Source organism: Mixophyes fleayi, chromosome 3 (genome assembly GCF_038048845.1).
Source record: "Mixophyes fleayi isolate aMixFle1 chromosome 3, aMixFle1.hap1, whole genome shotgun sequence".
Taxonomy (NCBI): domain Eukaryota; kingdom Metazoa; phylum Chordata; class Amphibia; order Anura; family Limnodynastidae; genus Mixophyes; species Mixophyes fleayi.
In genome coordinates this window covers 66,136,627-66,158,820 of record NC_134404.1, presented here as the reverse complement: position 1 = coordinate 66,158,820, position 22,194 = coordinate 66,136,627, and the positions used below count along the sequence as shown (strand labels likewise).

Genomic DNA, 22,194 nt, shown 5'->3' with positions numbered 1-22,194 from the left:
GGGTGGTCTTAATTTTGACCCCTCTCTTTTAAATAATTGGTACCTTCGTTACAATGCATATATATAGGTTTATTGAGTAGTAGTTTTTCTCATTTTTAGAATGAGTCCACGGCATCTTCTGATCATGTGGCTTCTGTGGGATCCCCTGTAATTCACAAGCAGATCAGCTCCAAGTCGTGTAAAAATGTGAAGGGAAAAGCAAAATTGTCTGGAGACATCGAAAGGTGAGGAATAACTGGTTTTCATTCTTCTGAGACCACTTTTTGTGTAAACTTTCTTTTAATAGAGCAGTTATCACAAATTGATGTATAGGTTACTCAAAGAACAGATTATAAGTTACAATTATTATTAACCCTATCACAGAAACTTCCTAGCACTGGAGAAGAGGAAACATTAAGCCTAATGTATTGTCAGTATACAGGTAGACAAAGAGAAAGTGTAAAATAATAGCATACATAGATGAGTTTTCAGTGTGACACATGAGCCAGTCAGGTATTATTCTATTGGACACCAAGAAGAGAGCAAGGAGGAGGGGTGTGCCGTGTAGGTCCTCCTTGTCTGCCTGCTCCCTCTGCCGTATATTTGACCCTCCATGGAGCCAGACACAGTCGGTGGTGGCTGGGGTCTGTCCTCCTTGTACAGAGAGCATGCTGTCTGCACACACTGTCTGGAGGGTTGGCAGCAGATAAGTGAAACACTCTCAGCATAGTGCTGAGAGAGAGACAGTAGACATCTCAGTGTGTTTCCTGAGCTGGCTGTTTTTTACTAAAAGCAGTTTGTTTAGTTGGGTAAAGATAAGGTTCTATTTTTAGCTCAGGGAACAGGGTCAGGCAAGGGTCACTGTCTCAGTGAGCCCTGCTAGGCTGTGGATTGGTGGAGTTGTTTGTCTGTCTTAAATGTTAGCCAGTCCAGAGCTGGGCCCTGAGGGGGGGGGGGGTGTGTTTTACTCCTCGGCACTTCCCCCGTGGTAGTCTTTCACCCCTCGTGTGTAGACACCTGAATAGACAGCCATTTCAAAAGCTCCTGCTTCTCCCCTTTTCTATCCTGTATACTGTAAGGTAAAGGGTTGGGGGTGGTGTGTCTAGCCTTTGTATTTTTTACACACTAAAGAGTTTTTTGGCTGTATTGCAGGCTCACTTTCTCTTGTAGTTTGTGTGCTGCTTGTTATCCGTATTGTCTATTTCACTGTACTGTTTTGTCCCATCTTTGAACGTGTCAGAGGGAAAAATCTACACGTGGCAGGGCTGGTGCTACTATGTTAATTTTCACCTGTGCTGTATGTCATTTTTAGTTACCGTCTGGGCAGTCAGGAACACAGGCTCTGTGTGTGTCCTGTCGGCCCACGGAGACTACTCCTGGTGAAACAGTTGCTGTCTGTTCAAACAAGGAGGAGCCTGCTTGGGCTCGGTCTCTATTTAATACAGTGGAACTGTTTGCTCAGAAGGTACAGTCTCAGGCTGCTCAATCTTCTGATTCTGCTTCCTTAGTTCAGGCTTTACCTGTTGTTGCTCCAGTGCAGTCTGTAGAACCAGCCTGGATGCAGGGTCTTGCATCCTCTGTACAGGGTCTGGTAGCGGTCTCTTCCTCCTTGGAAAGGATGATGCAGTCGGTCACTCCGCCCTCCAAGTAAACGGAGGCGGGTGGCTGCCTCTTTTCTGGGACATGGATCTGATTCTGATTGTAGTTCCCAGGAAGAGGGTGAGTTACCGCTGGGCTCTGAAATAGATGCTGCTTCTCTGGTGGAGGTTCCAGCAGATCGTCAGAGTGTAGAAGAGTTAATTCAGGCGGTGCGTCAGGTACTTGATATTCCTGAGGACCAAGTGCCTGAGGCTTCTGCATCCTCTCTTTTTGAAAGACGCAAAAAGAGGGAGGTGGTTTTTCCGGCCTCTCCCCACTTGGAGGGGTTGCTGTTGAAGTCTTGGACTTCCCCAGACAGGAAGTTTCAGATGACTAAGCGACAGCAGTCGTGTTATCCATTTCCCCCTGAGGTTCTCGCTAAGTGGGAGATGCTTCCTCAAGTGGATGCAGCTGTGGCGAGGTTGGCAAAGGTAACTACTATTCCTCTGCCTAACCAGGCCACTCTTAAGGATGGTGCAGACCGGAAGGTTGAGACCGTTTTTAAGTCCATTTTTGTGGCAGCGGGTGCTTCTTTGAGGCCTGCTTTAGCATCAGCATGGGTTAACAAAGCTGTTGATCGCTGGTCGGAACAATTGTCTGAGGGTTTGTTGGCTGGCAGGCCATCCTCTGAATTGATTCCTTTAGTGGAACAGATTCAGAGGGCAACGGATTATTTAGGTGAAGCTGCTATGGAAGCGGGGACGATGGGAGTGCGCATTTCTGCCTTGGCAGTGGCAGCACGTCGGACTCTGGTTAAAGTCCTGGGAGGCTGACGTAGAGTCCAAAAAGGCTCTGAAGTCCATTCCCTTTTCAGGAAGTGTTCTGTTTGGTCCTCAGCGGAATTCCTTTATTAGTCAGGCATCAGGCATCAGGAGGTAAGAGCACTTCCCACTCGGTCAGTGTTCCCAAGCAGAGGATGTCTAGAATTCAGGCCTTTCGTTCCGCAGGTAGGTCTAGAGGACAGTATTCTTCCGGACAATCCTCCAGAGGTCAGACATCCACCCCTAGAGGTGGTTTGCAGCGGGGACGTCAGGCCTGGTCGTCCAGCTGCTAGGCCAGCAAACAAACATTCTGCATGACGGGGATTTTGCTCCTCCACTGTCGTCAGTGGTGGGAGCCCGTCTTCTGCGGTTCAGGGATCGGTGGTGTCATTCCACTACCGATGTCTGGATTCGGGGAGTGGTGAGCCAGGGTTAAAAGATCGATTTGCTCGGTCTCCCTCCCAGACAGTTTTTCACCACGGGGCGCTCGTCATGTCCAAGAAAACACTTGGCTTTAACAGAGACGATTCAATCCCTTCTGTCTGCCGGAGTGATTATTCCGGTTCCTCATTCTCAAAGAGGTTTGGGGTTTTATTCCAATCTTTCTTGTGACAAAACCAGACGGCTCCTTCAGACCGATTCTCAATCTAAAGGCTTTGAACACTCAGGTCAGAGTGCCCAGCTTCAAGATGGAATCTTTACGCTCGGTAATTCTCGGCATGGAACAGGGAGAATTTATGGTGGCTCTAGACATCAAGGATGCATATCTCCATGTGCCCATTTGGAGGGGTCATCAGTCCCTGCTGAGGTTTGCGGTTCAGTCAGAGCACTTCCAGTTTCAGGCTCTTCCGTTCGGTCTCGCCACAGCTCCACGAATCTTTACCAAGATCATGGCGGTGATGGCTACTTTGCTAAGGGCCAAGGGGATTACAATCATCCCCTACCTGGACGATCTGCTTCTAAAGGCAGATTCTTCGCAGACGTTTCTGTTACACATTCAGATGGCAATCCAAACCCTGGAGTCACATGGTTGGATTATCAAATTCAAGAAATCCAAGTTGATCCCATCACAGCGGATGGTGTTTCTGGGTCTTCTATTCGATACCCGTCTGAGACAAGTATTTTTTCCTCAGGACAAGATTTTAGCCTTACAGGGGATGGTAAAATCCCTGTTGATGGCGAGAAGGCCCTCCATTCATTTTGCGATGAGGCTTCTGGGCAAGATGGTATCATTATTAGAAGCGATCCAGTTTGCTCAGTTTCATGCACGGCAGTTTCAGTTGGAACTTCTGTCGCAATGGAACAAATCTCATCGAAGGTTGGTGAGTCAGGGTTTTTCGCCTGTATCCGCAGACGCGCCAGTCGCTGATCTGGTGGCTACACAGCCAGAATCTCTCCAGGGGCCACTTGTTCTCCATTTGGAATTGGATTCTAATTACAACAGACGCCAGCCTTCGGGGTTGGGTGGCTGTATGTCTTCAGGCTCAGTTTCAGGGGCTTTGGACTCAGAATGAGTCCAAGCTTCCAATAAATGTCTTGGAACTGCGCACAGTGTTTCACGCTCTAAAAAGTGCGCAACATTTGCTGCAGGGAAAGCCAGTAAAGATCCAATCGGACAATGTCACAACAGTGGCATATCTCAATCATCAGGACGGCACCAGGAGTCCTCTGGCCATGAGGGAGACTCGCAGGATATTTCTGTGGGCAGAAGCTCACGTTTCGGCAATCGTGGCGTATTCATTCCCGGAATAGAAAATTGGGAAGCAGACTTCCTAAGTCGGCAGACTCTACATCCAGGGGAATGGTCTCTCCATCCGGAGGTGTTTCAACAGTTGGTGATGAAATGGGGTCAACCGGATGTCGACATGATGGCATCTCGGTTGAATCACAAGGTTCCCCGCTACTGTTCCCGTGCGACAGATCCCAGGGCAGTCGCGATAGACGCTATGTCCGTCCCTTGGAAGTACCGCTTAGTGTTCCTTTTTCCTCCGATAGCCATGCTTCCTCGAGTACTGAAAAAGGTGGAGAGAGGGTGTTCCAGTGCTTCTAGTAGCGCCGGATTGGCCGCGCAGAGCTTGGTACACCGACGTTCTCTTCATGGCAGGAGGTCGGTCGTGGCGGTTGCCGATTCTCCCAGATCTTCTAACCCAGGGTCCCTTTTGTCATCAGGGTTTGCATTGTCTGGCTTTTTTTTTTTTTTTTTTTAAATAAGTTTTTATTGAGGTTTTTAGCAACAAACACAGGATACATATATGTAATTTTCAACAGTATTCGCTTTGGATGGCGAGTGATAAAGAGATTATAACATCATAACAACATCGCATTAAGCCAAAGATGGCTAAGTGTGTCAGAGAGTGCGAACATTCCCATCCACGAAAGGTGGGTATAGCTGACCTGACATATAAAACATAGAGACAGACAGGGGGGGGGGATTTAACAAAGAAACATAAGGAAAGAATGGGGGATGGCATGAAGCAAGTCATCATCATAATAACAAAAGGCCTACAGCATATACAGAGGAGATATAGAACATAGCCTAATCCAACCATTACAGACGGCTGGTTCACCCTTGCGGCCTATAGATACATGTTTCAGACGGATGTACCCAAAGCCGCAAACTCTGGCGAATCTATGAAGTCCAACCAAGGTCTCCATATAGTATAATATGTTACAAAAAAATCCCTATCTGACAAATATAATTCTTCCATGAACCTGTAATATTCTAATCTCCTGATCCAATCCCGAACATTTGGTGGTGTGGTTGTTTTCCATCTCACAGGTATGACTGCCTTGGCAGCTGATATCACAAATTTTAACGGGGGTTTTTTAAAGCAGGAAATAGGCATATCTACTTTTATTGAGGAGCCTGTACACCGGGGTATCGGGAATCGCCTGGCCAAGCATCTTCCGTGTGATGTCTATAACCTGCGACCAGAAGGGTTGTAGTACGGGGCAATCCCACCAGATATGTAATAAAGATCCTGGTCCTGAACTACATCTCCAGCAGGCACTAGACAGTCCGCGAAACATTTTTGCAAGATGTTCCGGGCATCTGTACCACCTGGTAAGAACCTTAAAGTGGGTCTCTAATATTGAGACGTTAGGTGAGCAAGCATTGATTGCCTGGAAAATTTTCGACCAATCAGTCTCTCGTAGTTCTATTCCTAGATCCCTTTCCCATTCCGAGAGGAATTTCAGAGGAGATCTAAAGCGAAACTCGATTAAGAGTTGCATCGTCTGGATTTAACGGCGTGGCTGTTGAAACCAGGATCTTAAGAGCTAAGGGGTTTTCGAGTCGGGTGGTTCAGACCATGCTTCGTGCTCGAAAGCCAGCTTCAGCCAAAATATATCATAGAGTTTGGAGGACATATATTGGTTGGTGCAAAAAGAAGGGGTATCCTACATCTTCTTTTCGTCTGGCCAGGTTACTGAGGTTCTTGCAGGACGGCTTGGATGCAGGTTTGCGTCTTAGTTCTCTTAAGGGTCAGGTGTCAGCTCTTTCAATTTTCTTTCAGAGAAAACTTGCTGTTATACCTGATGTGCAGACTTTCATTCAGGGTGTTCTTCATGTTCAACCTCCTTATATTCCTCCGGTTCCACCATGGGATTAAAATTTGGTGTTGAGGGCTTTACAGCATCCTCCATTTGAGCCTTTGAATTCAGTAGATTTCAAATTTCTTACTTTGAAAACGGTTTTTCTTTTAGCCATTTCAATGGCACGCAGAGTTTCAGAGCTTGCGGCTTTGTCTTGTAAGCCTCTTCTGCTAGTTTTTCATGAGGATAGGGCAGTTCTTCGAAGTTTCATCTGAATCAGGATATTGTCATTCCGGCTCTAACTGATTCCTCGTCTTCTGATAACAATGACTATTCGTTATCTTGATGTGGTTCGTGCCTTGAGAATTTATGTTAAAAGATCGCTGAAGTTTCGTAAAACTGAGGATCTTTTGATTCTTTATGATGCTCACAAAAGAGGCTGGCCAGCTTCTAAGGTGACCATTGCTGGGTGGATTACGGCTGTTGTCCGCCAGGCTTACAGCGGGGCTGGGGAGCCTGTCCCTGATAATCTACGGGCGCATTCTACAAGATCTGTAAGTGCTTCCTGGGGGCGGCCCGCCATGGTGCCTCCAGTGAACAATTGTGTAAAGCGGCCACGTGGTCTTCTGTACACACTTTCACAAAGTTTTACAGATTTAATGTGTTTGCCTCTAGGGATGCAAATTTTGGGAGAAAGGTGCTTCGGGCCGTTTCTTCTGATCGTTCCCTCCCGTGAGACAGCTTTGGGATGTCCCCAAGGTCCCGGTGTCCCCCAAGGGATGTGAGAGAAAATGGGATTTTTATACTTAAGTAAAATCCGTTTCTCTTAATCCGTTGGGGGACACCGGGCGCCCACCCTTAACGCTCTGGTTTTTCCTTCTGTTTGACATGTTTGATTGTTAAGAGAATGTTGTGTGTGTTAAGGTTATTCTCTTTTCTTTGGTTCTCTCTATCTCCCTTTCTGCGGGCTTGGTTAAACATAGACTGGCCTCTAGCAGGAAGTGGGGTATAGAGGGTGGAGCCAGAGCTTTTGTTAACTAAAAGTTAAAGTGCCAGCATTCGCCTGCCCTACTCTATACCCCAAGGTCCCGGTGTCCCCCAACGGATTAAGAGAAACGGATTTTACGTAAGTATAAAAATCCCATTTTTCCACCTAAGGTGGTTTCTAGATTCCACTTAGATCAGGACATTGTGATGCTGGCATTTGGTCAGCAAGTGCTTAGAGGAAGAAGACTGTTTTCTCTTTCTGGATGTTGCCAGGGCAATTGGATAGAAGAACATAAGATGAAAGCCAGTCACCATCTAGACCCTTTATAGTTAGATGGATCACTTTGGTGTTTTGTCACACTTACACTAGAGTGGGGAAATATGTTCCTTATATCATGAGCTATATAGCAACATAGTTGATGAGGTTGAAAATAGACACCAGTCCATTAAGTTCAACCTATTTTGGATCTCCTACGATCCCTCACTTATATTTGAAATTGATCCAAATTAAGCAACCGCCAATCTGTTTCAATTGTGAAAATCCCCCCAGACCCAATATTGCAGTCCTATTTTTTACCCTATATCCACTACTATAATCATCATCATACTATACTTCATTTTAATTTACGATCGTATCCCTGGATACACTTTTCCGGTAAAAATTTGTCTAACCCTTTCTTAAACATATCTATTGAATCTGTCATCACAACCTTCCCTGGCAGTAAATTCCATATCTTGACTGCCCTTACTGTAAAGAACCCCTTCCTTTGCTGGTTGTGAAATTTCCTTTCTAACCTTAGGGGGTGACCGTGTGTCCTGTGTGTAGTCCTTGGGGTAAAAAGTTCCCATGAAAGTTCTCTGTATTGACCCTTAATGTATTTGTACATAGTAAACATATCTTCTCTTAGGCACCTCTTTTCTAAAGTAAACATGCCTAAACTGGCTATCCTTCCCTTATAACTTAATGACTCCATACCCTTTATCAATTTTGTTGACCTTCTCTGGACCCTTTCTAGTTCCAAATTATTTTTTTTTTTTTTTTTTATAGAGTGGTGCCCAGAACTGTACTGCATGTTCAAGATGAGGTCTTACCAACGATTTATACAGTGGCAAAATTACACTGTCTTCCATTGCATCTATGCCCCCTTTTTATGCATGCCAATACTTTATTTGCCCTTGCAGCTGCTGCTTGACATTGAGCACTATTGCTAAGTCTACTGTCTGCGAGCACTCCCAAATCCTTTTCCATTATAGATTCTCCTAAATTAATTCCATTTCATTTATAGATTGTGTTCTTGTTTTTGATCCCTAAATGGATAACCTTACATTTATCTATGTTAAACCTCATATTCCATTTGGCCGCCCAATCCTCCAGTTTATTTAAGTCCCTCTGTAGGGAAGCTACATCTTGCTCTGATTTTATTACCTTACAGAGTTTAGTGTCATCTGTAAAAATAGAAATTTACTCTCTAAACCATCACCAAGGTCATTAATAAATATATTAAAAAGGAGTGGCCCCAGCACGGAACCCTGAGGTACTCCACTTGGAACATTTTCTAATTGGTCAAAAGTTTTATTTATCACAACTCTGTTCCCTATTTTCGAACCAGTTTTAAATCCAAGTATAAAATGTTTATTCCTAGACCCAGTTCCCTTATTTTGTAAATCAACCTCTGGTGTGGCACTGTAGCACAAAGGCCTTTACAAAAGCTAAGTAGACCACATCTACTGTGCTGCTCTGGTCTAAGTTCCCACTAACTTCCTCGTAGAAACTAATTTCATTAGTTTGACATGACCTATCCCTCACAAATCCATGCTGATTCCCTCTAATGATCTTATTGCGCACCAAGTAATCCTGAATACTATCCCTTAATATACCTTCCAGTAGTTTCCTCACTATTGATGTCAGGCTTACAGGTCTATAATTCCCTGGTTGTGATCTCATCCCCTTTTTTAAACAATGGCACCATATCTGCTATTCGCCAATCCCTTGGTACTGAGCTTGATGAGATTGAATCTATGAAAATTAAGAATAGCGTTCTAGCTATTTCTGAGTTTAGCTCCATAAGAACCCTTGGGTGTATACCATCTGGACCTGGAGCTTTATTTATCTTAATGTTTTTTCAGTTGCCTTTGGACTTCTTCTGTCAACCAAGTATTTTTAATGGTACGGTTTAATTTCCTTTTATGTATTATTCCTACCATTTGCTCCTCTTTAGTAAATACTGAAGAAAAGAAAGTGTTTAATACCTCTGCTCTTTCCTTAGTATCATTTATCAATTCACCCATCTCACTTCTTAGGGGTCCTATATTATCTTTTTTAATCATTTTGCCATTTATATACTTAAAAAAACATTTTGGGGTTTGTCTTACTTTCTTTTGCAACTTGTTTTTCACTTTCTAATTTAGCCAATCTAATTTGCTTTTTGCATGTTTTATTAGATTCCTTGTACCTATAGAAGGACTCCTCAGACCCTTCAGACTTTGTATGTTCTCCCTGTGTGTGCGTGGGTTTCCTCCAGGTGCTGCGGTTTCCACCCATACTCCAAAAACTAGTAGGTTAATTGGCTGCTATCAAAATTAACCCTAGTCTCTCTCTCTGTCTCTGTCTCTGTCTCTGTCTCTGTCTCTGTCTCTGTCTCTGTCTCTGTCTCTGTCTCTGTCTCTGTCTCTGTCTCTGTCTCTGTCTCTGTCTCTGTCTCTGTCTCTGTCTCTGTCTCTGTGTGTGTGTGTGTCAGAGAATTTAGACTACACTCCTATGGGGCAGGGACTGATGTGAATGAGTTCTCTGTACAGCGCTGCGGAATCAGTGGCGCTATATAAATAAATGGTGGTGATGATTGGTTTAAACTTAATTCTTTTACATTTCCCATAGGAATGAACTTATACGTATATGTTTCCAACAACATTTTAAATACAGCCCACCTATCTTTCGTATTTTTTCCTTCAAAAACTTTATCCCAGTCTATGCTCTTTATAGACTCATTTAGCATATTAAAATTTGCCTTTCTAAAGTTTAAAGTCCTAGTTGATCCCTTATACCCTAGGTTCCCAAAGTGTGTGCCGCGGCTCCCAGGGGTGCCGCGGCCCTATCACAGGGGTGCCGTGGCCAGGGGATGGAAAAAAAACCCAAAATAAAAACAACTTACCAATCCGATGGTGCCTGGCACCCAGCATCCTCTTCCCTCCTCGCTTCTCATTGAATGTCCGGCGTGACGTCCTCACGCCCGACATTCAGCGACGAGGCAAGAGAGAGAATGCTGGGTCCCAGTCACCGCCGAATTGATAAGAAGAAAAGACAGAAGAAATAGAAGAAAGAAGGTCAAGTATGGTAAGGAAACGGAGGGGAATAGTGATAGGAAACAGCAATGGAGGGGAAAAGAATGAAGGAGGGGGCAGTGTGAGGATGTAGGGGGGGCACAGAGAGTGTGAATGCAGACGGGGCACAGAGAGTGTGGATGCAGAGGGGGCACAGAGAGTGTTAGCTGTAAATTATTCTTTGGCAGAAATATAATTTGAAAGAAATATATAAAAATATTATTTTCCCTTGGATTTATGTGTATCTTTGCATACAACTAAATAAGTATTTCTGTCCTGACCTAAATACTTATTATGTTTTTTTGACCCAACTACTTACAAAACGGGACTGCTCGGTAATTATTTTGTAGGGGTGCCTTGAAAAAATGATGGAGACTCCAAGGGTGCCACGAACTGCAAAAGTTTGGGAACCACTGCCTTATACCATTGCTTCTGGAAACTAATTTCAAATGAGACCATATTATGATCACTGTTTCCCAAGTGTTCCCTCATTTGAATATTTGATATTACGTCTACATTATTTGTTATTACAAGGTCCAGTAAGTCCGGTTCCTTGCTGGTTCCTCTACTAATTGGGTCATGCAATAGTCTATTAGCGTGCTCAGAAACCTATTTCCCCTAGTTCACTTTATAAAATTGCTAAGCACTTTGTGGGAGGTACGATGTGGTGCTTGGGTTGAGCCGTTGTTTCGGGCAGATAGATGGTATTCAGTTCATACATTTACAGCACTTTTAAGGTCAATATGGATGCCAGCTTTACTAGGAAGGTGCTGTGCACTGCTTTTCAATGAGAGTACATACCTGGAGGGGAAATGTTGGGATGTCCCTATGGTCTCAATATCTCTCAATTGGGCAAATGAGAAAGGGGTGCTTTTTTATACTTCTGTTGAATTCTTTTCTCTGAATTCATTGGGAGGAAACTGAGCACTCACCATTTTTCGCTCTAGTTTCCTTGTAAATGTTTCAAGGAGGGTTCTTTTTTCTGTCTGTGTCTTTCTCTCCAGTTGTGTCCTGTGGGGTTTGGATAGTAAAATAACGGCGATGCCTACAGGAGGGTGATATGGAGCAAAGGCTATGAAGATTTTACTTATTTTTAAAGTGCCAGTGTCATGCCTTTCTACCCCATGGTCTCTGAGTCTCACAATGGATTCAGAGAAAAGTAGATAATGTACATGTCATTTTTGCTGTGAGCAGAATGTTTTGTGTCTTTTTTTTTTTTTCCTGTTTTCTTTTTTTTTCCCTCCAGAATAGTGCATATGTTTTAAAATTGTACATCATTTTCATTCTTATTAATGCTATACTATTAATAGATTGACAGGAACACTGTAGTATGTGTATTTGGGAACCTGTCCATTGACTTTTTCTTAAGTGTTGAGTCTTGGTAACATTAAATGTATAAGGGAGCAAGGTCTCTCCCTCATGTCAGAAACACCAAGCCCCAGTGCAGCAATTCCCGTCATTGGTAAACTGATTGGATTTACGGGTTTATTCACACATAGATGCTAAATTGAGCTGTGCATATGGTGTGGTTTTCTTTCTGAATACATTACAATTAAATTGGGGAAGTTTTCTCGAACATTGATTCATATACTAGGCCATCTCCCAAAATATGTTTACGTTGTTCGGATTGTTGCTGTATGTCGCATTACAGTCCCTTCAAGCTAACCCTTTATGGGCTGTAGTTACACCGCCAATACAGTGAAATTGATGCAGTGGTAGTCAGTATAACGATACTGACTGTGAAGAGGCCGCCATGATTACACCGAAGGTGTAATCAACGACAGGCTGATAACACTGACAGGTTTAAAAGGACACTTGAAACAGCTCCGATGAAGGAACAACCCGGCAGGCTACAATGGCGTCAGCTTCAAGTTCCCCGCTGTCTTTCACTGCTAATTTAAGGAGGCGCCGGCTGTACATTGCTCTTTACAAAGCCTACAACATTGTACAGCCAGTGCTTCCTTAAATTACCACCTTAAAAGCCTGAATGACAGTGGGGAACTTTAAACTGACGTCATTGTAGCCTGCCGGGTTGTTCCCTCATCGGTGCTGTTTGAGGTGTCCTTTTTAACCTGTCAGTGTTATCAGCCTGTCGTGGATTACACCTTAGGTGTAATCATATCAGCCTCTTCACAGTCAGTGTAGTCACTATTATAAGGCACCCCACCCAATTGATGTACTATGCTTTATAGTAGCCCATCCAGCTTTGTAATGTTAATAGTAAGTGAAGATAATAAGTTACCTATTTAAGGATCACATGAAAATGAACTGATCTCTTGTGGCATTACTTTAAATCCTTGCAGGTTTCTGTCCCCTACAAAGACCATTGGTATTCAAGGATCTAATCCAGCCAAGAATACAGACGTTCTGGTAAAACATTTTGCTTACAACATTCACTGTTTAAAATCTACTGATCTTATACATATTTTTGAAATAACCTATTCTGTACAATTATAGAAGTATTACTAGACATACTATTAAATGGGGGGTAGTGCCACCTCCAGGTGACTCTTTGAATGGCACTTTGCCCTGCCTACAACTTGTGATACATACATATTTCTGTCCCTTTTTTTTTCTTTCTTTTATTTGTGATGCATTTATATGATGAGGCACAGTAGGGCCAGTTTTTATCACTAAAACATCGATGTCCAGTCGGCTTCTTTGTTACAAATTGATGCATCTCTGTTTTCTATTTGAATTGTTTCCTATTTGTCAACACTACAAGACGGCATTGTAGTAATGGTGGCAGTGAGCTCTGCCGAGCAGCAGTATTCTCCAGCATGGAACATCCCCCTCCCCCCCCCCCCCCCCTCCTTATATTTGATGTTGGTCTAACATCTTTCGAGTGGAATTTGGTTGTAAAATAGTACTGCTACCTAGATGATTGGGCTGTGTATATCTAAAAAAATAAAATAAGTAAAAATAACCAAATGTAATTGATTTTGCCGACGGTTACCCACATCCTGAGAGTCTCAAAATGCAGCAGATAACACTGGCAATAGCGTGTGTACATTATGTAATTTGTATTGCTGTGTGCAACTATCAGTGATCTTCCCTTCAAGTTATTTGACCGTTATACAAGTTACTGTAGCTGATGTGTTTGGGAATTAGCTGAGGACCTATTCGTGTTAGTGTTTAAGTATATCATATTACACCATCAGTGTGTCATTCACTGAGGGTTCTATCCCTGATTGGCTGTTGTAAATGTCACTTATTTGATCATAGAGAGGCTAGCTGCAGTGGAATGAAGAGCAAATGTCAGAATGTTGTAGGGGCCACATTGCTTTTATTTGGCCAAAGTGTTTAAACTAAAATACATATTTACAAATATAAATCTTTCTACTGTATACTACCCCTTTTAACAACTCCAACTTAGAATGTAATTGTTCCTTTCCTTTTCATTGCTATTACAGTGCATTAGTTCCAGCATGGACAGTAGTGCCTTTGTGATGGAGGATTCAGATGAAGATGCCATGCCCACTCTCTCCCCTCAAACTTTTCCCCCTAATTATGGCAGAATACTCCAAGACTCTGGTTCAGAACTGCAACTACCTTGTCTAATTGAATACTCTTCTACTGAGACTTACCAAGATGGTTTGCAGACACCTGGACCTTCAAGGAGCACAGGTGCAGCTAGCCAGGCAAGAAATAAGGAACAATCAAACACAGCTACTATGGACTTCTCTCCACCGAGGTCTTCAAACTCCCTGGATGGCAATAGGAAACGGAGTTCTTCAGAATGCAACAATGTTCTCACCAGTACACCAGAGCAGTGGCTTAAAGTAACTCCTAAAAGAGCTCTAGATTCTTCTGGCCATCTAGATGACCATGGCACTGAAAAGAGACAGAAGGTATCATATTTGGAGAACAGTGCAATTCCTGGATTCCATACAGAAAGGTTAATGGAACTGGAAGAGGGTCTCGGTGAGAGGAAAATACAGGAAGAGCAGGACAGGCTGCTGGCTATCAAGCTGCAGAAGCTTTTGGACAAAGATGTGAAACAAGTGAGAAGACAAAAGGGTTCCCCAGATGAGTACAAACTGCGGCCTAAAAGGTCCATACAGCAGCAAGAGCCTACGGACCTTAATCCACTGAAAAGCTCTGTACCTAAGGACATTGTGGCACAAACCAAAGGAGGGAACCACAAAAGTGAGGATACATCAGATGAGAATAAAAAACCTGCCCCCAAGAAACGTGTACAAAACCGTCAAGTTAGTGGAAGTAGGGCACGAACAACGTCTGCGGGATCCTTATTTCCTGATGGGGTAAAAGTCCTGCGTCAGAGTAATAAACAGCAAACCATACTGGACATGTTTGAAAGGGTGGCCGGAAAGTGACTATTTCAATCACAACTTATTTACACTGGTTTGATAAGTGCTGTTACAATTGCAGTGTTTGTTTTCAAATTTTTGCATTTCAGAATGTTAGATTTGAATTACACTTGTAACTATTTAGAATACTTTTAACTTGTGTTCCATTTAAACTGCATATTGTTTTAATCTTGTGTGAATTACTTGGTAAAACACAACGTAAGCAATTTGTGGCCTGTATGTTGTTGGAATTGCTATCCACCTATAATGCCAAGCAGCGCCATAAGGGCATAATCCCTTGGTGCCTGTAATTGCTTGTATATGTTGGGCACATTTCTTTAATCCAGTGAGCCTTACTGCTTCCAGCAGCACTGACCAAACATTCTCCCTAGCAAAAATACAAATGCTATGCATCCTGCTCAACAAGTTAATGTTCTGTTGTATTGCTTTTGCTTTTCATCCGGTTGCCTCATTACCTTTAATTAGACATAAATTTATATTGTTGGGGATTACTATGTACTGGGTACTTGATTCAGTTAGTTCAGCAGGTAAAGCACTGTTTTACACGCATGTCTGATGCTGATTTCTATGATCAGAGGCAATAAACCATATCTACAAAAGATTTAGGTTATACACTTATGATTGTTGCGTTTTATGTTACTGTTAATAGTAGTGAGACATTAAAAGGTTTTTGTTTTTTTTTATTATTGATTTTCCTTTCCTTTATTAAAGCTCCTCCTTGTTTGATGACAGAGACAATAGTTGTCAATGACTTGCCTTTAAATAGTGTAATCATTTCAGTTCTTTGTTCTTGAGGTGTTATGAAGGATGTCCACCTTGAACAGGCATGCTATATATGCAATAAAAAGTAATTTACAATTAGATCTAATCCTTGCCACCCACTATGGGGTCATTGTTGTGTGATTTATGTGCATTATCTTTTTGTTGTCAGTATGAGGAATCATTGGCTGCTACTTTTATGACACTATTTTATTAGTGCTGGTACGGAATAATTTTGGGTTATGTACTTTGATCAGTTCAAACACCACTCAAGATAAAATACTGTATTCCATAAATTTAACTGCAGGTTCTGCGAAATGCGGCTGCCGGCAGTATCCTTCAATTGGATTGCTTACATGATCAAACCATTCTCGCATATCTTCAATCCTGATAAACTCCGTAAAATTGAATGTATTTCCTTCACATCTTCCCGCGGCTGCATCTCCAAAAAAGTATACTGTCCACCTCCAGCCATGCAGAAATGAAAAGCAGCTACTGCAAAATATCAGTAAAATGACCCTCACCACACGCAGCCTGTGAAAGACACACAATATGATCTGCTAAATAAGATGTTTACATGTGCTGAGAAATATGAGATCTGCTACCTCAAGACAGTAAATAGAATTTTCAGGTGAGCACAAAATTCACCCTTGTGATCATTTGTTCTTTGTACCTTGCTAGGTTTGGAGAACTGGGGATTGCTTTATTTAGCTGTTTTGCCCTCCTTTTACCTGCTCTATATGAACGCTAGTTACACAAAAAAAAGTATTTAAAGTGTTTGCTCATCTTCCTCCATCTACCCGGTCTAACAGGTGGTTTAAGTTCCTGTAAACAGAGGGACACAGATATGTTGTTCCATATTCTGGTGGGCTTGTTCCTGTGTAAAAAGCAGAGTTGACAATGACCTTCACCCATCATCCCCCATGGACAGGAAATTGGCACATGCTAGTATATACTGCTTTGGTGGTGATCCTAGATGTAGAAAATGCCTTTTACAGAGTATCAATGTCCTTTATGCAGCAAACTCTGAGCATGGGGATAAGGGAGCTTTCTGTATAGTAGTGGCTTCTTTATACCATAATCATTCGGTATTCATCCTTGTTATTAGATTTATCTCAATTCCCTTCTTGAAATGGTACTAGATAGGACAGCCTACTGCTCCCTTTAATCCTTGCACCGATTATGGAACCACTAGCTTCCTGTATCCACAATAACTGATATATCGGGTATAAGAATAGGAGCACAAGATCGCTTTGAATATGGGTGATGTCCTGCTGATTAAACCTCATATTACACTTCCCCTCCTGCTTAATGAAATTCAAGAATATAGTGTATTATCCAACTTTAAATAAATGCAAAACAGTCCGAGATTTTGGATCTGAATATACCCCCGATATGCTGCATACATTGAAACGTAACTATAACTTTGACTGGCATAAACAAAAAATCAGCTATCTTGCAACCAAAATCTTACAACCAATTGTATAATTTCCCCAGACTAATAGTCTATAAAATCTGATATGGTAAAAGGGAACAAATTCATAATTTCTTGGTTCAGACGCATTGTGGCTTTCTATATGAATACTGTCACTAGACTCCTATACTTATGGCAGACACTCCCAGTTCATGTTCCAGCACATATACTTACAAATCTCTAGCAATCCAAATGTATCTGGGCAGGTTGAAAAACCAAGAGAATGTGTGTTATGTTCAAAAACGACAGGATTGGGTACTTCCAGACGCACAATCTATTAAAATGGTTTCAGGCAACGCATATAGCCCAATGCATTATCTGGCACTTACCCCCACCTTGGATAGTATGGACAATCATCGAAGCAGACTTGTTATTATATTCCCTTACTTTCTATTATGTATCAAAACACAAATCTGGACTAGGGTGGTAAACTCAATTCCCACAGTAAAATTCTCATCTGGAATAGCAATCTGGAATCAATGCATTCTCTTATACCAAATACAGTCTCGCCTTCTCCTCTTGGTCTCTGTGGCACAATGCAGTATTTACAGGGCAGAATCACAAAAACTTCCACTCCTGGACTAAGCATAATCTTTTCCTTTCGCTTTTCCCCTGATTGTTTTCAGAGATCCGTTCTGTTTGTATGGACTAACTATGCTAACAATACCTTCAAGTCAGAAGGGTAGGAATGTATCGCCATGATTCACAGCTGCTTACAGCAAGATGGTTGGTCCCAGGGGGAGGAGCCAACCACCAGGAATACGGTGGTCGGAGGGGTTTCCAGGCAACTTGTATTGTATTTATACTCCTCTGTTAGCAACCCTGCCTTTAACGGCTGCCTGATGCAATTTCTACACCACCATGTCCTATTATTTCATCAAGCAGCATGATCAAATTATTTTAATTAAACAGTATGCCTTATCCATGCTACAGTACTTGCCAGCATACCCAAATTCATGCTAGTGTGCAGCATAGAAAAAAACAGAAAACCCCAAATGGCATTAAAATCTTTATAAGAATAAGCAGCTGCAACATAAAGTATTTTGCTCCTCTACACCAACCAAAAATACACAATGCTAAAATATGATTGCAAAAATCATGTAATTCTATAACGATTAAATATATAGTATTCTGCAATTACATGAAGCTTTACGGGAATGAATAACTCAAATTAAAGTAATGCACAGTAAATCATTTGGGCCTGTTTTTACATTTCATATAACTGTTATTGTAATTATAATAAAATATAAGCATCTACTGCCTCCTCTTTAAAAGTCAATTAGAGAAATGCAGCAATGGCAGGAACATACACGTACACTGCAGAGCGCTGGGAAAATCTCTAATGATCACGTTATTCCAATGACAGGTTAATAAACAACCCTTTATTAATAATTTGGTTACTTTAAAATAGTCTCATATAATGATAAAAATAATTGTAAATGAAGACTACAACATCATATAATATGGATAACATATATAAACATAGACAACCTTGAACTTCTATATAGATATTATCTCCCTGAAAATTGGAAATACTGCTTAGCGGCATGCCCGGGCATAAAAGGCAGAACATATCAATGAAATAATGTCATGACTTAAACTAAAATTGCCATATAGATGTAAACAGCCGTGTCCTGAATCACAGCCGCTCCGCTGTTTGTGTCAAATTGTAGTCTCTTTTACACGGATAAATCCTGTAGATGTATAATATAATACTCTAGAGAGTATCTTACCCGACCCCAAATCCTCCAGAGGGGTGATGCACATACAGCCAACTCGACTGGACGCCAGTCGTCCCGTAGGAACTGTGGATGTCAGGCTCCACCACCGCTGCAGGTGATGGACGTCTGGTATCTGGGAGTTGCCGGCAACAAATGTCCGTTTTCACCGCACGAATGAGATAATAAGGTGTTACTAGTTCACTCTTTCTTCGCAGGGCAAACTTGGAGTATCCTGAAAAGTAGAAGATGGTAGCTATCTGATGCGTTTCGTCCTGTCACGATCAGGACTTTCTCAAAGCTCCAAGTTCTTTGAACTCTTTGAATTCAAAGTTTCTCTGCTGATTTCTCTATTAAAGATACTAATGTGAATAGAAGAGTAGAGGAATATGAGAAAGAACTCATATCCCGTAAGGATAAAAATTTGTGCCAGAGATAATCTGGATTATGTACCTGGTAACATTGGAACAAACAAAAAAATAAGAGATTATTCTACTAGAGATTTTAGAAAATATAGTAGCTATGACCAATATCAGGACATTAGTCCTACTAGGACTACTCATAATTTTGCTAACATTCCTAGATCTAGGACTCCTAGTTAACACGAGAGTCTTTATAAAAAAAAAAACAACAAGTACTGATGGCATCAATCAAAACTAAGACCCCTATTATATCTGGAACCCGTCCAAAAAGATGCAACCCCTCAAATTATGAAGATGAGAATCACTATTCTTTTTTGGGAGGAGGAACCACACGGAAATATTTATACACAAAAATCTTTACCATGAGTTGTTTATAAGATCCCTAAAAAGATCCCAAGAACCAGACTAAAGAGAAGGGGGAAGAGTCTAAAAAGACAAAATCGAATTTAGGGAATTCAAAAACAGTATTCAATATATCTAAGATTGATCTTTCTAATGAACAAATACAATTGTTATCTAAAGCATTGAACTTCACCCTTAGTGTTAATCCCAATTTGTTTGACCTTTTCTTTGAATTACATAGGTATGTTAGGTCTCTGTAGAAAACGCTATTTTGCATAGAACGGATTTAATGGAGAAAGATGTAGATGGATCCCCCATAATCTTAGATAAGGATGACAAACTAAGTCTAAGCATTAGAGTCCTTATGGGAATAATCTTTCTGATGATGATAATAATACTTCCTCTTTTTGACATTAGTGATGAGGTTAGTAGTATTTACAAGACTTTTTTGAGGCCCAGGTTTCGTAGAAAGTCAAATTTTTATCCAGTAGGTTCTAATAGTGCACCCGTACAATGCTTTTATAAACAAACTAAGTGATTTTAGACGGATTTGTGAAAAACATCCAAAAAAAGCTTTGGGTTATAAAACTTACCCAAAGAAAAGAGAACAGCACTAAAGCAACCTCGACAAAATAAGATGGAGACTATAAAAGCTGCAGATAAAGGTGGAGCAGTGTTTGTGATGGATACATCATTTTATATACAGGAATCTCTAAGACAATTAGATATTTCATTCTATAAGAAATTACAAATAGACCCAACTATAAAATTTAAGGGAGCTTTTTAAGTCATTATTACAAAGTGCATTGACCGAGATAGTGATCTCCAAGGATGAATTTTCTTTTCTTTTCACTGAACACACTAACACTCCTGTTTTTTATTTTCTGTCTAAAATTCACAAATCACTTGTTAATCCACCAAGGTGACCTATCATTTTGGGAATTAGTTATCTTACATCTAGTTTATCATTTTACGTTGATCACTTTTTACAACCACATGTTTTATCTTTGAAGTCATACATTTGTGATACCACATCCCTTTTGTCACAATTAGAATCAATTACATGGGAAACAGAATATGGATTTCTCACATTAGCCGTACAGGCATTTTTCACCAACATCCCCCATGATGAGGGAGTGACAGCAGTGGAACAAGTATTATGAAAAGCGAGTATGACTTCACAGACACATTGCACTTTCATTATTTATCCTTACTCACAATTATTTTCTTTTGACAACATTTATTAGTTACAGACACTGGGCATGGCCATGGGTACCAGGTTCGCCTCGAGTTTTGCAAACATCTATATGGGACAACTAGAGGATGCATTACACTGAAATGGCCCATTCTGGGCGACCCTGGTATATAGATGATTTTTTTTTTTTTCGGGAAAGGAGGTTCTGAATTAGCTCACCAATTTGTTTCTTTTTTGAACACAAATACTTAGAATCTCACATTCACTTATTCTTATGATCCACAAGTGATCGACTACCTGAACATTACTCTTTTGGTCCAAGGCAACACCATTATTTCTACTAAATATAATAAACAAGTTAATGTTAATAACTTTTTACATTATAAAAGTAGCCATCATAGACCAGAGGTTGCACCTTGGACGAAGACTTTATGACACAAGCAACTATGATGGTTCAAGATTTCTCAGAACGGGGATATCCAGAAAATTTATTACAAGAAGCAATGACCTTTTCAGCAAAGAAAAATCATACTTCTATGTTTAGTCCAAAAAAAAATAAGGAACTTACTTCATTTTTGGATTTTCAGGAACCAAACTAGAAGAAAAGTGTAAAGAATAAAGATAATAAGGAAATCGATATCATTGCCAAGATATGTCTGTTTTTGTGTCCAAATTTAATAATAGATCGTTGCAAATCAAAAAAGTTATTACAAAAAAATGTTGAACTTCTAAAACAAGATTCAGTGTTGGAAACCGTTCTGGGGGCAAAAAATTGAGAGTAGTCTTTTGGAAGAATAAGAATTTGAAGAGTATACTATCACTGAGTCATTTTAGATCAGATCCCATACCCTCAAATAAAATAGATAGTTTTAAATGTAATAAATAAACTTGTTTAACATGCAATTTTAGGGCTAATAAAACTAAAAAATTAATTCTACTGTAACAGCTCAGACCTTCCCATTAGACAGTTCATCAACTGTGAGTCTACATATGTAATTTATATGTTACAGTGTCTGTGCAAAACCATAAGATCCCACAAAACTTGCTTTAGGGAACATAAACAGAATATGCAAATTGGTATACAAACACACAGTGTATTTAGACACTTCTCTGAATTTCATAAGAGGCATATAGGTTGAGATTATTGGGTATAGAACACATAGCGCTAACAACAAGGGGGGATAGATACCAACGTCATTGCGATGAAGAGACTGGATTTTTAAAATGCAAACAATGATCCCAGATGGACTAAATGAAACCATAGATTTTTGTGAAACTTAAGGCTGATTATTCATTTTATATAATGAGGCTGACATACCTAATGTATAGAGAAATTAGGTTTTTTTTATGTTTGTTTTTTAAACTTTTTATTAGAAACATCTTTTTCCAATAGAAAAGGCATTACAGAATCTCGAGAGGTTAATCAGTAATAGATAACACGTGTTTACATACAACAGGACACTTAAACACTCTCATGGTTCTCTCCTACTCGGGAGAGAATTGTATATTTATCTAATACAGTAAAGATGTTGTTTTAACATTTCAAAAGTGTAGGGTATAGAGGGGGTGTAAATGATTCATGCATCAAGTAAGAGAAAAAATGTGCTTGCTTAGGAATATCTTTCCATGCTTAGATTCCACTAGAACTGGAGTGGAGGTTGATTGTGATATATGGCCCATGGGGACCAAACTTTGTAGGAGACGGAGGAGCCCCTCAACACACTAGTAATGTGTTC

The 22,194-nt window shown here is 40.9% G+C and overlaps 1 protein-coding gene across 2 annotated transcripts in view; it reads left to right on the top strand.

Moving 5' to 3' along the window:
• Nucleotides 1-15,231, top strand: part of RNF168 (ring finger protein 168) — a 123,666-nt gene extending 108,435 nt beyond the window's left edge. For both annotated transcript variants that reach the window (XM_075201606.1, XM_075201607.1), the window contains 3 exons: nt 100-224; nt 12,521-12,587; nt 13,631-15,231. In XM_075201606.1, the coding sequence (XP_075057707.1) occupies nt 100-224; nt 12,521-12,587; nt 13,631-14,554 (1,116 nt within the window). In that variant the 3' untranslated portion in view covers nt 14,555-15,231. The remainder of the gene's footprint in view (nt 1-99; nt 225-12,520; nt 12,588-13,630) is intronic.
• The last annotated feature ends 6,963 nt before the right edge of the window (nt 15,232-22,194 follow it).